Source organism: Rhamphochromis longiceps, linkage group LG8 (assembly GCF_057381845.1).
Source record: "Rhamphochromis longiceps isolate RC_006_pf linkage group LG8, R_longiceps_female_GT1.1, whole genome shotgun sequence".
In the NCBI taxonomy this organism is placed as follows: domain Eukaryota; kingdom Metazoa; phylum Chordata; class Actinopteri; order Cichliformes; family Cichlidae; genus Rhamphochromis; species Rhamphochromis longiceps.
The window spans coordinates 16,976,691-16,989,105 of record NC_140564.1 but is presented as its reverse complement, the minus strand read 5'-3'; the positions used below and the strand labels follow the sequence as shown (position 1 = coordinate 16,989,105).

General features: G+C 38.8%; 2 protein-coding genes across 2 annotated transcripts; one reads left to right on the top strand and one right to left on the bottom strand.

Moving 5' to 3' along the window:
* The first annotated feature begins 2,067 nt into the window (after nt 1-2,067).
* Nucleotides 2,068-3,907, top strand: LOC146663387 (uncharacterized). The gene is made up of 4 exons (XM_085415273.1): nt 2,068-2,719; nt 2,831-2,899; nt 2,993-3,087; nt 3,504-3,907. Exons 1-4 carry the CDS (start codon nt 2,648-2,650, stop codon nt 3,610-3,612), a joined length of 345 nt encoding a protein of 114 aa, XP_085271399.1. The 5' UTR covers nt 2,068-2,647; the 3' UTR covers nt 3,613-3,907.
* A 2,382-nt stretch (nt 3,908-6,289) lies between these two features.
* On the bottom strand, nt 6,290-12,157 carry LOC146663386 (XK-related protein 8-like). The gene is made up of 3 exons (XM_085416139.1): nt 10,478-12,157; nt 9,905-10,095; nt 6,290-8,233 (listed from the first exon to the last, which is right to left on the bottom strand). The coding sequence occupies exons 1-3, from the start codon at nt 10,783-10,785 to the stop codon at nt 7,509-7,511; spliced, it is 1,224 nt and encodes a 407-aa protein (XP_085272265.1). The 5' UTR covers nt 10,786-12,157; the 3' UTR covers nt 6,290-7,508.
* Between the last annotated feature and the right edge of the window lie 258 nt (nt 12,158-12,415).

The window sequence follows — 12,415 nt, the reverse complement described above, 5'->3', positions numbered from 1 at the left end:
GGATGTTGAACATTAAGCTCCAAACAGGATGAGTGAGGAAGACCACAGAGGAGAATCGTGGATGTAGTAAAAGAATACATGCAGCTGTTTTTTTTTTCATGGTGGAGGAGCAACTTCTGATACTATCTTAAAGAAAAAACACATCAAATTGAAGAGTAAAAATAATGACAACAATATGTCTACATTTTTTTTTATTAATTCCTTAAAGTAAATGCAGTCTTGTCATGGTCAGAGTTGCCCACTCATATTTAACTAATTCAAATACAATTACTGCATATCAATGCTTATGTTCTAATAAAAGGCATTGTTTAATACTTCTTCCATGACAACCCAAATAAATCAATGAGAGGGAAACGGAAATATTAGTAATCAGGCAAGGTTTACTGTTCATTTACCATTCCCTGATAACAGTAAGCTTAACAAAAGAAAAATGTTGGGGACGAGAGCCGGGACGCTGAGCCAGATCAAAGACATTACTAAAACAAAAAGACGCCAACAGCTTCCCTAAAGTGGAAATAAAATAATATGCAAAACAAAAGGCCTGTGTACCTGCTTGACACATACAGTGGGGCAAAAAAGTATTTAGTCAGCCACCGATTGTGCAAGTTCCCCCACCTAAAATGATGACAGAGGTCAGTAATTTGCACCAGAGGTACACTTCAACTGTGAGAGACAGAATGTGAAAAAAAAATCCATGAATCCACATGGTAGGATTTGTAAAGAATTTATTCGTAAATCAGGGTGGAAAATAAGTATTTGGTCAATAACAAAAATACAACTCAATACTTTGTAACATAACCTTTGTTGGCAATAACAGAGGTCAAACGTTTACTATAGGTCTTTACCAGGTTTGCACACACAGTAGCTGGTATTTTGGCCCATTCCTCCGAGCAACACGGACTTTCAACTCCCGCCACAGATTTTCTATGGGGTTGAGGTCTGGAGACTGGCTAGGCCACTCCAGGACTTTCAAATGCTTCTTACGGAGCCACTCCTTTGTTGCCCGGGCGGTGTGTTTTGGATCATTGTCATGTTGGAAGACCCAGCCTCGTTTCATCTTCAAAGTTCTCACTGATGGAAGGAGGTTTTGGCTCAAAATCTCACGATACACGGCCCCATTCATTCTGTCCTTAACACGGATCAGTCGTCCTGTCCCCTTGGCAGAAAAACAGCCCCATAGCATGATGTTTCCACCCCCATGCTTCACAGTAGGTATGGTGTTCTTGGGATGCAACTCAGTATTCTTCTTCCTCCAAACATGACGAGTTGAGTTTATACCAAAAAGTTCTACTTTGGTTTCATCTGACCACATGACATTCTCCCAATCCTCTGCTGTATCATCCATGTGCTCTCTGGCAAACTTCAGACGGGCCTGGACGTGCACTGGCTTCAGCAGCGGAACACGTCTGGCACTGCGGGACTTGATTCCCTGCCGTTGTAGTGTGTTACTGATGGTGACCTTTGTTACTTTGGTCCCAGCTCTCTGCAGGTCATTCACCAGGTCCCCCCGTGTGGTTCTGGGATCTTTGCTCACCGTTCTCATGATCATTTTGACCCCACGGGATGAGATCTTGCGTGGAGCCCCAGATCGAGGGAGATTATCAGTGGTCTTGTATGTCTTCCATTTTCTGATGATTGCTCCCACAGTTGATTTTTTCACACCAAGCTGCTTGCCTATTGTAGATTCACTCTTCCTAGTCTGGTGCAGGTCTACAATACTTTTCCTGGTGTCCTTCGAAAGCTCTTTGGTCTTGGCCATGGCGGAGTTTGGAGTCTGACTGTTTGAGGCTGTGGACAGGTGTCTTTTATACAGATGATGAGTTCAAACAGGTGCCATTCATACAGGTAACGAGTGGGGGACAGAAAAGCTTCTTACAGAAGACATTACAGGTCTGTGAGAGCCAGAGATTTTCCTTGTTTGAGGTGACCAAATACTTATTTTCCACCCTAATTTACGAATAAATTCTTTACAAATCCTACCATGTGAATTCATGAATTTTTTTTTCACATTCTGTCTCTCACAGTTGAAGTGTACCTCTGGAGCAAATTACTGACCTCTGTCATCATTTTAGGTGGGGGAACTTGCACAATCGGTGGCTGACTAAATACTTATTTGAGTTAGATTTAAAACCGTTGTAATTGATTACAATGAATGTTCTCATAAGAAGAATTATTTGAATTTAGTTACTATTGTCTTGTTGAAACACAGGTCGCATATTTGTGGAAACAACAGGAAACGGAAGTTGTTGTTTCTGTGGTCCCATCTCAGATTAGAGGTAACAACTTTGTCATACGTCACAGTGAGTTCCTGACCCTTAGACCACACAGCTGGCTTGTTGGAGAGGTATGTAAACTAGTTATTTAAAAAAAAAAAAGTACTGCATAAGGTTAACGTTAAAGCTGGGGCAGGACATTAGTTTTTCCCTACACATTCAGTAAGTACTACTTTAGATCGACATTCCAGGCATATCCTCATGACTGAATACTGAGTATACGTAAGTAAAAAAAATCTTTATTAAACTTTGTATTCCAAAACTTTATCATGTTTACAAAGTAATAAAAGGTTATTTATTATACTCCTCAGGTCATTGAAAGTCTCCTGCACCACTGGGCCATTCGGCTAAATCAGGGGAATAATATCTACATTATGAACCACTACACGAGCGGTGTGATCCTCTATGGAGAGAGAGAACTAATCAGGAGACAAAGCTTGTCCAAGGTAAAAAAAATTTTTTATATATTCTAGAATTAATTTTTTAAAAGTTAATTAATGTCTCGAAATGGAAAAGGTATTGTTGCAAATTTGTAATTAATTCCTAATATGTCACAGGTGAACTTTGACAACTACAGAGCCGTTTTATCCTTTGTGAACATTGGAAATATACACTGGAAGTTTCTGGTTAGTATGAGCAGCATTTCTGTGAAAACAGTTTGTTTCAATAACACATTATTGAAAATTTATGTACTTTTTAAATTTATATATCTATCGCAGTACATAAATGCAGATGACAGCTGTCTGTATTTGGTCGATCCTTCAAGAAACTCTTTGGAGCAGGAAGAGTCTGACCGTGCAGCCAAAAGATTCCGGTAATTATGCGTTATTACATGTATATAATAACATGAAGTATTAGAGAAGTGACAGGAGGACTTAGGAGGTCTTTTTCTAAAGGTGAACGTATGGTTGTAGATTAAAGTTTAATAAAATCTGTGGTTATCAGTTCTTTAAAGAATTTTAAAAAATAATTCAAAATTACACACATATGTAATTTTAAATAATAAAAAAAACCACTGACAGTGTTTAAGCAGTGATACATTTGAGACAGTTAACATTTGTAGATTTAAAAGAACATGTTAATAATTTTGATACTTCATCTAACATAATGTAGAGCACAGGGCTTTCTGACACACCATTAAAAACAGTGATATGTACTATATGTGTCTTTTTCTGTGTGACTTTTATCTTTCATTATTATATAAATGTGATGTATGTTATGTTCACAAAGTGAATACTTCAAAATGAGGAGGACATGCTACAACAAAACAGACTGGGTGAATGTGAGACTTCGAGGAGGAGTACTGACACATCCATTTCAACGGGATGGTTCTAGCTGAGGAGTAATGGTCATCATGGTATGGTACCACATTAACGCAATAATATTTTTCTGTGAAATTAGATAAGAAGATGGGGTGGGGGAAGTTAAAATAATCTTAAAAGGTTAAATTGTGTAAACAGGAAGTGTAACATTTGCAGATGTTTTCAATTAATTGTTTTTGGGGTTTTTTATTTCAGATGGTCAAAGTAGTAATGGAAGCATTCCCAAATAAACCAGAAATGACATTTTTGACGACAAAAAAAGAGATGGCCCAGGCACGAAGGACATTTGCACAGACAATACTTGAGGCCTCCGGTGTGTAATATCTTCTTCAAATGGACATATTTATTTGTGTCAAACTGATGAACACTAACATATATATATATATATATATATATATATATATATATATATATTTAAAAATTGTTTTATGTTATCTACAACAAAGTATTTGACTCTGTGTCTTAAAGATTGTAATTGATTAAAACATAGAATTATTTACGTAATGTGTTTATGAAAGTTCATATGTTTTTGTTTACAGATCCAGTGTGATAACTGCAACCGCTGGTTCCATTCTGAATGCCTGGACATGACAAATGAACAGCTCAGCAGTGCTCAGAAGACAGAGTGGAAGTGTGTGCTTTGTGTAACCTAATTCCACATGCAGTGAAAGCTACTTGAATAATCTGCTTATAGTTGTTATTGGTGTTTTGAGGAACACGTGTAAAACACAATGTGTATAACATTCTTGCTTTGTGCACGTACTTCAAGTATTTCCTTTTTGATTTTTTGGGTTGATTTGTGTGATGACAGATAATGAATAACAATATATCTAAACTGTGTAGTAGTAATATGAGAAATCAGTAATCTGAGAAATGTAATTTCTCACCCTGACCGGTTGAGGCAGATGGCCGCCCCTCCCTGAGCCTGGTTCTGCCGGTGGTTTCTTCCTGTTAAAAGGGAGTTTTTCCTTCCCACTGTTGCTCATAGGGGGTCATATGATTGTTGGGTTTTTCTCTGTATGTATTATTGTAAGGTTTAACTTATTATGTAAGTGCCTTAAGGTGACTATTGTTGTGATTAAGCACTGAATAAATAATGTCTAAAACTAAAGTTGCTACTTGAGGTGGTGTGTGAATGACATTTTGAAAAATTTAAATTGTGTGTGGAAAGAAATTTCTTGTAGTTAAGCAAATACTTCAATGAACTCATTTTGTTTGGTAATGGAATAGGATTTAATTTTATCAGAAATCCATGCAGTAATTGTTGCTGTGGATGACAGGGTGCAGAGTGGGGGTCACCCAGAGTCATAATCCAGTGAGATATCTGTGTCACCTCTTATAGTTTTCCTGCAATCTGAGCTCAAAGATTAGAATATATAGAGTACAGTAGAGTAAATTGGGTAAATTCTGCTATCAATTTTCTCAAAAACTGTACAGTAATTTTGGCTGTGGATCACAGGGTGAAGAGTGGAGATGGCCTAGATTTAGAATCCAGTGAACTATCTGTGTCACCTCTTACAGTTTTCCTGTAATCTGAGCTCAAAGACGAGGACATTAAAAGTACAGTAGAGTAAATTGTGCAAAGTTTACTATGAATTTTCTGAGACTGCACATTAGCCAGTAATAAACTGGGTAACGGTGGTCTGTTAGTGCGCCGTCTCAGTCGAACCAGAACGCCAGATCTTCTCCCTCTGCGTCGGCGTTTGCGGCCTCCAGGGCCAGAGAACAAAGGCGTCTCAGGTGAAATGAATGGGGGGTCTGCAAACGGAGCGTCCGTGTTGCAAAACTTGAACTCCGGAAAGTTATAAGAAAGACCGTCTTTTATGTCCAGTAAGGTTTGTCGGTCGTACACAAGGAGACATGTGCTACTCGCGAAAAAATGAAGGAAAAGTAAAATTAAACACAGAAAAAAGCTGTTGCTTGGGGGAGCTCGCGACAAGGCTGCCATACTCGGCGCCATCTTGAATCAGAACAAAACATCATAGAAGAAAAAGAAGTGATTTAATACTTTAGTAATTACACTGAAGAGATGAAAAAGTTTTCAACAAACAGAGATTTGATGTCTAAAATATTCATTTCTTCGATTAATCAACATGTGAGCTGAACTCACAACTAACATCTTTTGTAAAAAAGGAGAAAACATTCATGTCAGAGTTTAGATTTGCATTCGAGTGGTTCAAAACAATAACGACAACAAAAACTTAATGCACATTATTTAAAGCTTAAGTGTTGTGTAGAAACCTCATAAATACAACCAATGTCATTTTCACAAATGTAAAGTTTAGTGGAAATGTTCAGATGTCCACTTTTCTTTTTTTCTATTTGTAATATTCTCATTTCAAAGACATTCAAAGCCATTTGGAGACATGCAGAGGTCCTTAAAGCTGAACCTAATATAGTCAACACTAGTTATTTAACTGAGGTAATCACTCTTTCCCCCACAGTCCTATGATTTTTCCCTTTTTCTGTAAAGCAATGTAAATACATTTTTAATACTTTGAGTCAAGTTTTAATATTCATATAGGAATAAACTACAAAAGAAACACAGTCACAAATATAGGCCATTGTTAAGGGTTCAATATTGAGGAAGGGTACAAGAGGTAAATCGAAGAATAACCACACTGATCCGGCCGGGTGAAGTCAAACAATGATTTAATGCACGCGTGGGAAGATCACTGCGTACGCAGACAGCAATTGATGATCTTCGACTTAATCAAAGCATAAACATATATTTTATATCATCAGGGCTTAAATTTAATGACGCCCCCTCAACGTCAGATCCATTTCATACATAGGTCAGATCAAAACCACAATAACTTTTAACACAGTTTAAAAAGAACATTGTCTTCGTCTTCCCAGCAGGTACTTCCTGTCACTGCCGGATGCTCGCTTATCATCTTGACACATCAGCAGCAGTTCTGCTGTATATATACAGACACCATATTTACATACATACTTAGCATCAACATAATGTTCAAAAGGAGTCTGATTCTTCAAGTGATAAACATTTGGCTTGGATGTCCAGGAACTCTCGGCCAGAGCTTTTCAGCTGCCGGCTACACACACACACACACACACACACACACACACACAACAACACAACCTCAGGTCCCGACACGTCATATGCAGTGGAGGTGTGATGAACTCATTGAGCTCCGCTGTGTCAGCCTCACCTGCAGCCGTGCACAAATCAAAGTGAAGTAAGAAAAACCGGAACAAACGCACACTAATCATGAAGCTACAGAGCCCCTTTACTCACATGGGTAAGGAATATTTTCATTGCATGTCCACATGTTGATGTGGCAACAAGACATATACAGCAGGTTACCCCACAGTCAGACGCCTGCCATCTACCAGCTAACTGTGTGAAGAGGAAAAAATGCTATAAATGTCTGTTTTTTTGTTGACACGCCTCCTCAGTTTATGGTAGAAGCAACTTAATCCAGTGCTAAGCACAGTGAGACTGATTACGTTGACATTCGTAGAAACCTTCTTGTCTGGGAGGAGGGATGGCAGACTCAGTCACTGCTGACAATAATTTTAACCTGTTACATTCTTTAGAAAAGATGATCCAGTGAAAGAGCCTTTGAAAAAGGATCTCTTCACATGTAAACAACAATTATTTATTACAGATTTGATAATTAAAGCCTCTCATTTTCCACCTCGTTTACCCTTTAATTTACGACTGATATGTTGAAATGTTTTGACACACAGTGAAATGATTTAATGCACAGCAGAAAGTGCATATTCAAATTCATCTCCACATTAAGATGAGTAATCCCTTGAGACATTATATCTGTGGCAAAAACAGACAAAAGGTCAGAGTCCTAGAAAACACAGCCAAGTGATCTCAAATAAAACATTCTACATGACTCGGTCTCTTTCCAGTCGTCCCATGGATATCAAGTGCACATCAGGAGTAAAAGTTCTCGGCCAGCTTCCTCATTCTTTTATTGCAGTGTGCTGATGGGGCGGGCGGATGATGAGCTGCCACGTTTGCTGCGGCTGCAAACATACAAAGTCCCACTTCACCTTCAGGTTGCTGCTTTGTGCTGGCCCCTTTAAGCTCATCTTTGTCAGGGTTTGGATGGAAGACTTTATAATAAATAATTTTAAGTATTAGACCAAGGACGTAAACTGCAATAACACAGGCACCTGTGATTAAAGCGTGCATGGGCTCTATCACAAAATCAGGAGGATCTGTGCTCATCTTCCAGCACCACACAGCACAGAGGATGCAAATATCAGTCAGTATATACCCGTGATAGAGCACAGTCCTGTACCGCGTCTTCCCCTCGGCCACATTAAACCAGTCGAAATACCAAATGATGCCAACAGTGGCTCGATAAAGCCATTCTCCACAAGGACTTTCCATGAAGTCCGTCTTGGATCGCCAAGCGAAGAAGAATAAAACCAACCAAGAGCAGATGAAGTGGGCAAAGATGAAGCAGGGCAGCACGGAGGTGAAAAGAGCGAGAGCAGTGAGACGAGAAGAGATGAGAACCAGGTTCCAGATGAAGTAGATGACTGATGAGGTTATCTTCTGGTTTTCTTTGGCAGGCAGGAAGGAGCGCAGCGAGCGATGGTAGGCTGTCACAGTGAAGGCGATAGCTGAGGCTGAGCCGACGGCTTTCAGAACTGAGGGAGAACGAGAGGCAGCGTCAGAACAAGCAAAGAGAAATGTTGTGAAGTGTGCCACTCCACATAACGACAAGCAAACCTGGTCCCAGATCAACAACTTTTAATGTATCATAACTTTGGTATATTTAGAGAAATTTTAGGTTCAGGTTGTGCAAAAGTGCAAAAGTCTAGCATAGGCCTCAGTTTTCAACAGTCACATATGAAAATTTTAGGTCTGAAAAAACACATTTGAAAATGTTGGCTTCAAAATGCAGATAAAAATCAGACCTTTGATATGGTAGAACTGTTTGGATCAGGCCCCATCACTCACATAAAAATAACCTGAAAAGCACTTTGTTAAGTTTTCCCAACTGAATGATCAGGAAGAAGAACAAGGATCCCATGCATCCCAAGCATCACCGATATTAAACTGGTCCAGGTTTGTGATTGAAACACTGGTTTATGCCATTAGATTAGTGGTTATTTAAAAAAATCTGTTTTCAATTTGTAACATTTGAAGTGGGTGTAAAATTAATTTGAGCTCAAACATGTTTTTCAGCGCTGAATAATTCACGTGGATATCGCCTGTATTTAAGAGTTATCGAAGATCAACAACATCACCTTTAAAACCACTCCCGTGTACTTCACCAGCCTGTAACTCACAAAGCATTTGTAGTGTGAAGGTAAAGTTTTGCATGATTTCAACAAATATGCCAGAGTTCTTATACAAGGAAATCAGCTGATTCTGTGAGGGTCATGTGGAAGGCAATGACCTGTCTTGGGTTCCTCTTCAAGCATTGTTCCTTTTAATGGTTAGGGATTTTCCTGCACAAGAAATTTTTTGATATGCATGTGATCGGTAGCTGGAGTTACAAAGGACACAAATTACATTACTTTTTTTAAAAAGTTTTTTATTAAAACTGTGGCACAGAAGAACATGTGTCTGTATTTGTTTGGATTAGGCTAATCGTTCTAGGCCAAATACATGTTTTTGGTCTCTCACTCTTATCAGATTTTTGTGCATGTGGCAGAAATTAATCAGGAATAATACTTTAAACAAAAACATGTAAGTACAATAAACATGGCTTTGTTTTTGAATCTTTTAGCCGAGCGCCGGAAAATGTTTCAGCGCGTGGTGACCCTGTTGTGTAACTTTATGTGGTCTGCCACTTCCTGTCCAGGTTGCTGAGGTTCCTAAACACTGAGGTTGGAGTAATTTCACTTACAGATGATAAAGGAATATCTGGGAGGGGAGACATTTCACAAACTGAATGGTTACTGAACTATGGCTTGATATTACAGCACCACACTTGAATTGAGTGAGCTCTTTAGAACAAAGCATTCTTTTAAAAATGTTTTTGACAGCGTGGCTAGCTACCTTAATTATTTTGTACACGGTGGCACTGAGATCAAAGATCTGTGGCTGAATACTTTTGTATTGTGCATATTGTATTTGTACTGTGTACAAAAAGTGCATACTCTATGTCTAAGTACACTGCTAGCATAAAAATACTTTCGGCTTAGTTGAAGTGAATATGGGTGAGCTGATCTTTGATAATCTGAAGACTTTAAACTTACTTTAAAGTAGCAATGAGCCTCCCCATTTAGTTTTTCATTAAGAATTTATTTTACAGTGTCACTATTTCTGCCCAAAACATACATGACTTTAACTCGAGTAATAAACTGTACCTGTAACAGGATCCAGATGGCCCTGCTGCAGAATGATGGTGAGCATGAGTGTGAGCTGCGGGGCGCTCTCTGAAAACGTCTCTACGATTCGCAACATGCTCAGATCTTGGCTCAGAAACACAGCTACACCCTCAGGGTCAGGGAGCTTTGTGCGGAAGCTTTCTACAGCCTTTTCCAGGACTCCTGCGTGCCTGAGAGCCAAAATATAATAAATGAGTCACAACCAGGTAAAGCAAATCCAAATGTCAAACACACCTAGTTGAATTTTCCTGAAAGCATTCTTGTTATGGAAGCAAGTGAGCAAATGAAATCAGTTTGCCCGACACACAGTGAAGGAAAGAAAACAAAATGTAGCTTATCTTGTGAAACAGAGAAAATTAAAGCATGACTCGGGAATTCGGGAAGTTATAAATGCTGATTTTCACATAATAGTTCAAAAATAAGATAAAATGAAACTGACAGAACCACAGCACTACAGATGATGAAATCTGTACTCTTGTGGTTTAATGCACAAACCTGATGGAGTTCTTGCACTACAGGCACTTTAAACACGCTTTATTAATTTAATACTACCTGAAGTAGATGCCCAGCTGGAAAACATGCAACAGTTTGAGCAGCCTCTTGGTAGGCCAGCCCTCGACCTTTGTCTTCATCCTGAACTTGTCATAGCTATACCAAAGCCAGCTGTAAGCCTGAGTGAGCAGTGACGAGACCAGGAGCAGAAACAGCAGAACAGCAAGGCACACGTAGGCCTTTTCCTTATAGAAGGACACAGCGGTCCATATATCCAGCCCTATGTCAACCAGGTACAGCGGCAGGCCCACACAAGTGAAGAGGAAGTCCCAGCAGGAGTATTTAAAGTTAGCCTGAGTGCCTGACATGTTCACCCGTCTCTCTGCGTGCCTCTAACACAGCTGCATGTGATGCATGAGCTGAAAGACAACTTATATAGACAGATAACAAAAGTAAGCTCAAGATTTGAGAGTTTCAAAACCCCTCCTACCAACCAGCCCGTGTCCTGAAACTTATCTTAAAGGCACATTGTGTTAATTCACACACATACACACCTCCTGCTGGCGAATATCCCGCTAACAGTAAACATCGTCTTTGGATGACTGTCAGAAAGACTGAAACTGAAATTCCTTTCTGGATATTTTAAGCATCATCCAGAAATCCTGCCCTTTAGTCTTCTCCTTACCTGGCACAGGTTGACAGCTGTGAGGTGGGAGCCCTGCATTAATGCACCCGCTGGTTTACCTAAAGGGGAAGCCCAGATCTTTTTACTGTAAGCCAATGACTTACAGTAAAAAGATGTGCGGATGCTCGTAATCTGGGTTTGCAGAAAGACACAAAAACAAAAAGAAGTGACTTAACTTAGGTACTACTTTAATAATTGCACGGGACAGATGAGGTAAATGTTTAACAGGAAGTAATCCCCTTAACTTTTCATACCAGCTGACAGCATGCCAAAAAGTGGCTCCAAACACTATCAACTCTTTTACAGAACAGAGTTTCAACATATAGTAAATGATGTAAATGATGATGTGGAGGCAGGTTTACTGAAAAAGCTGAGAGAAGGATGTGCTTTCAGCTCTGCATGTATACTAAAGTAAAAGTATCTTGGCACATGACATATTTGAACAAGCTAAACAGATAGTGGATGGATGAGCGACAATAACACTAGATTTGGCAGCTAAATGCAGAGAAATATCTAAAACATTCGTGTCTGTGACAAATCAGCAGGTTAGCTGAACTCGCTTTACAACACAAAAGAAAAAAGTAGAAACCAAGCTAGTGGATTTAAAACACTTGACCAGCTTTTGAAAAGAAACTATGAACGAACGAACTTACAGTGAAATTTACATTCAAAAAGGTTCCAGCAGCAACTCTAACAAGATAAAATAAAACACACACACGATAACAAAGGTAATTTAAAACCTCAGAAACAAGTTTTGCAGTGTTTCAAAAACAAATTCCAATTTAGAGGGAAAATCCAGATCTCCCACACTTTTAGTAAAAAAGAAAACCCACTAGAAACAATGTACAAATGTAAGATTGCTGTTTTTATTTTACTCTTTAACCAAGTCTCTTTATTAAACCATTTATAGCTTAGTTTTTATAATTACATACTGAATAAATACAATTCTATTCTAAATCTATTTCTAGAAATCCTAAAGTGAACTGAACTATAACACCTATATAGAAAAACTGTCTTTCTGCTCACACTTTACAGTAATCTTTAGGCTACTAACAGGCTGGAGTAATAAAACACAATTAAAAAGCACACAAACAGATTTGGTTGAGCTTATCAAACGATTCCTGCTTCAAACAGAATGAAAAATTAAACCTGTATGCAATTTTTTTTCAAACGTAATTTATACATTAGCCACAACACTAAAACCTTTAGCAGATTTTGTATTTGCTGAGAACACCCATAAACCTACCAACCATCAAACGCTCTCACAGCTCCTGTGTTGGTAACCCAGCAGGTCTGAGAGGCTTTGACAGCAT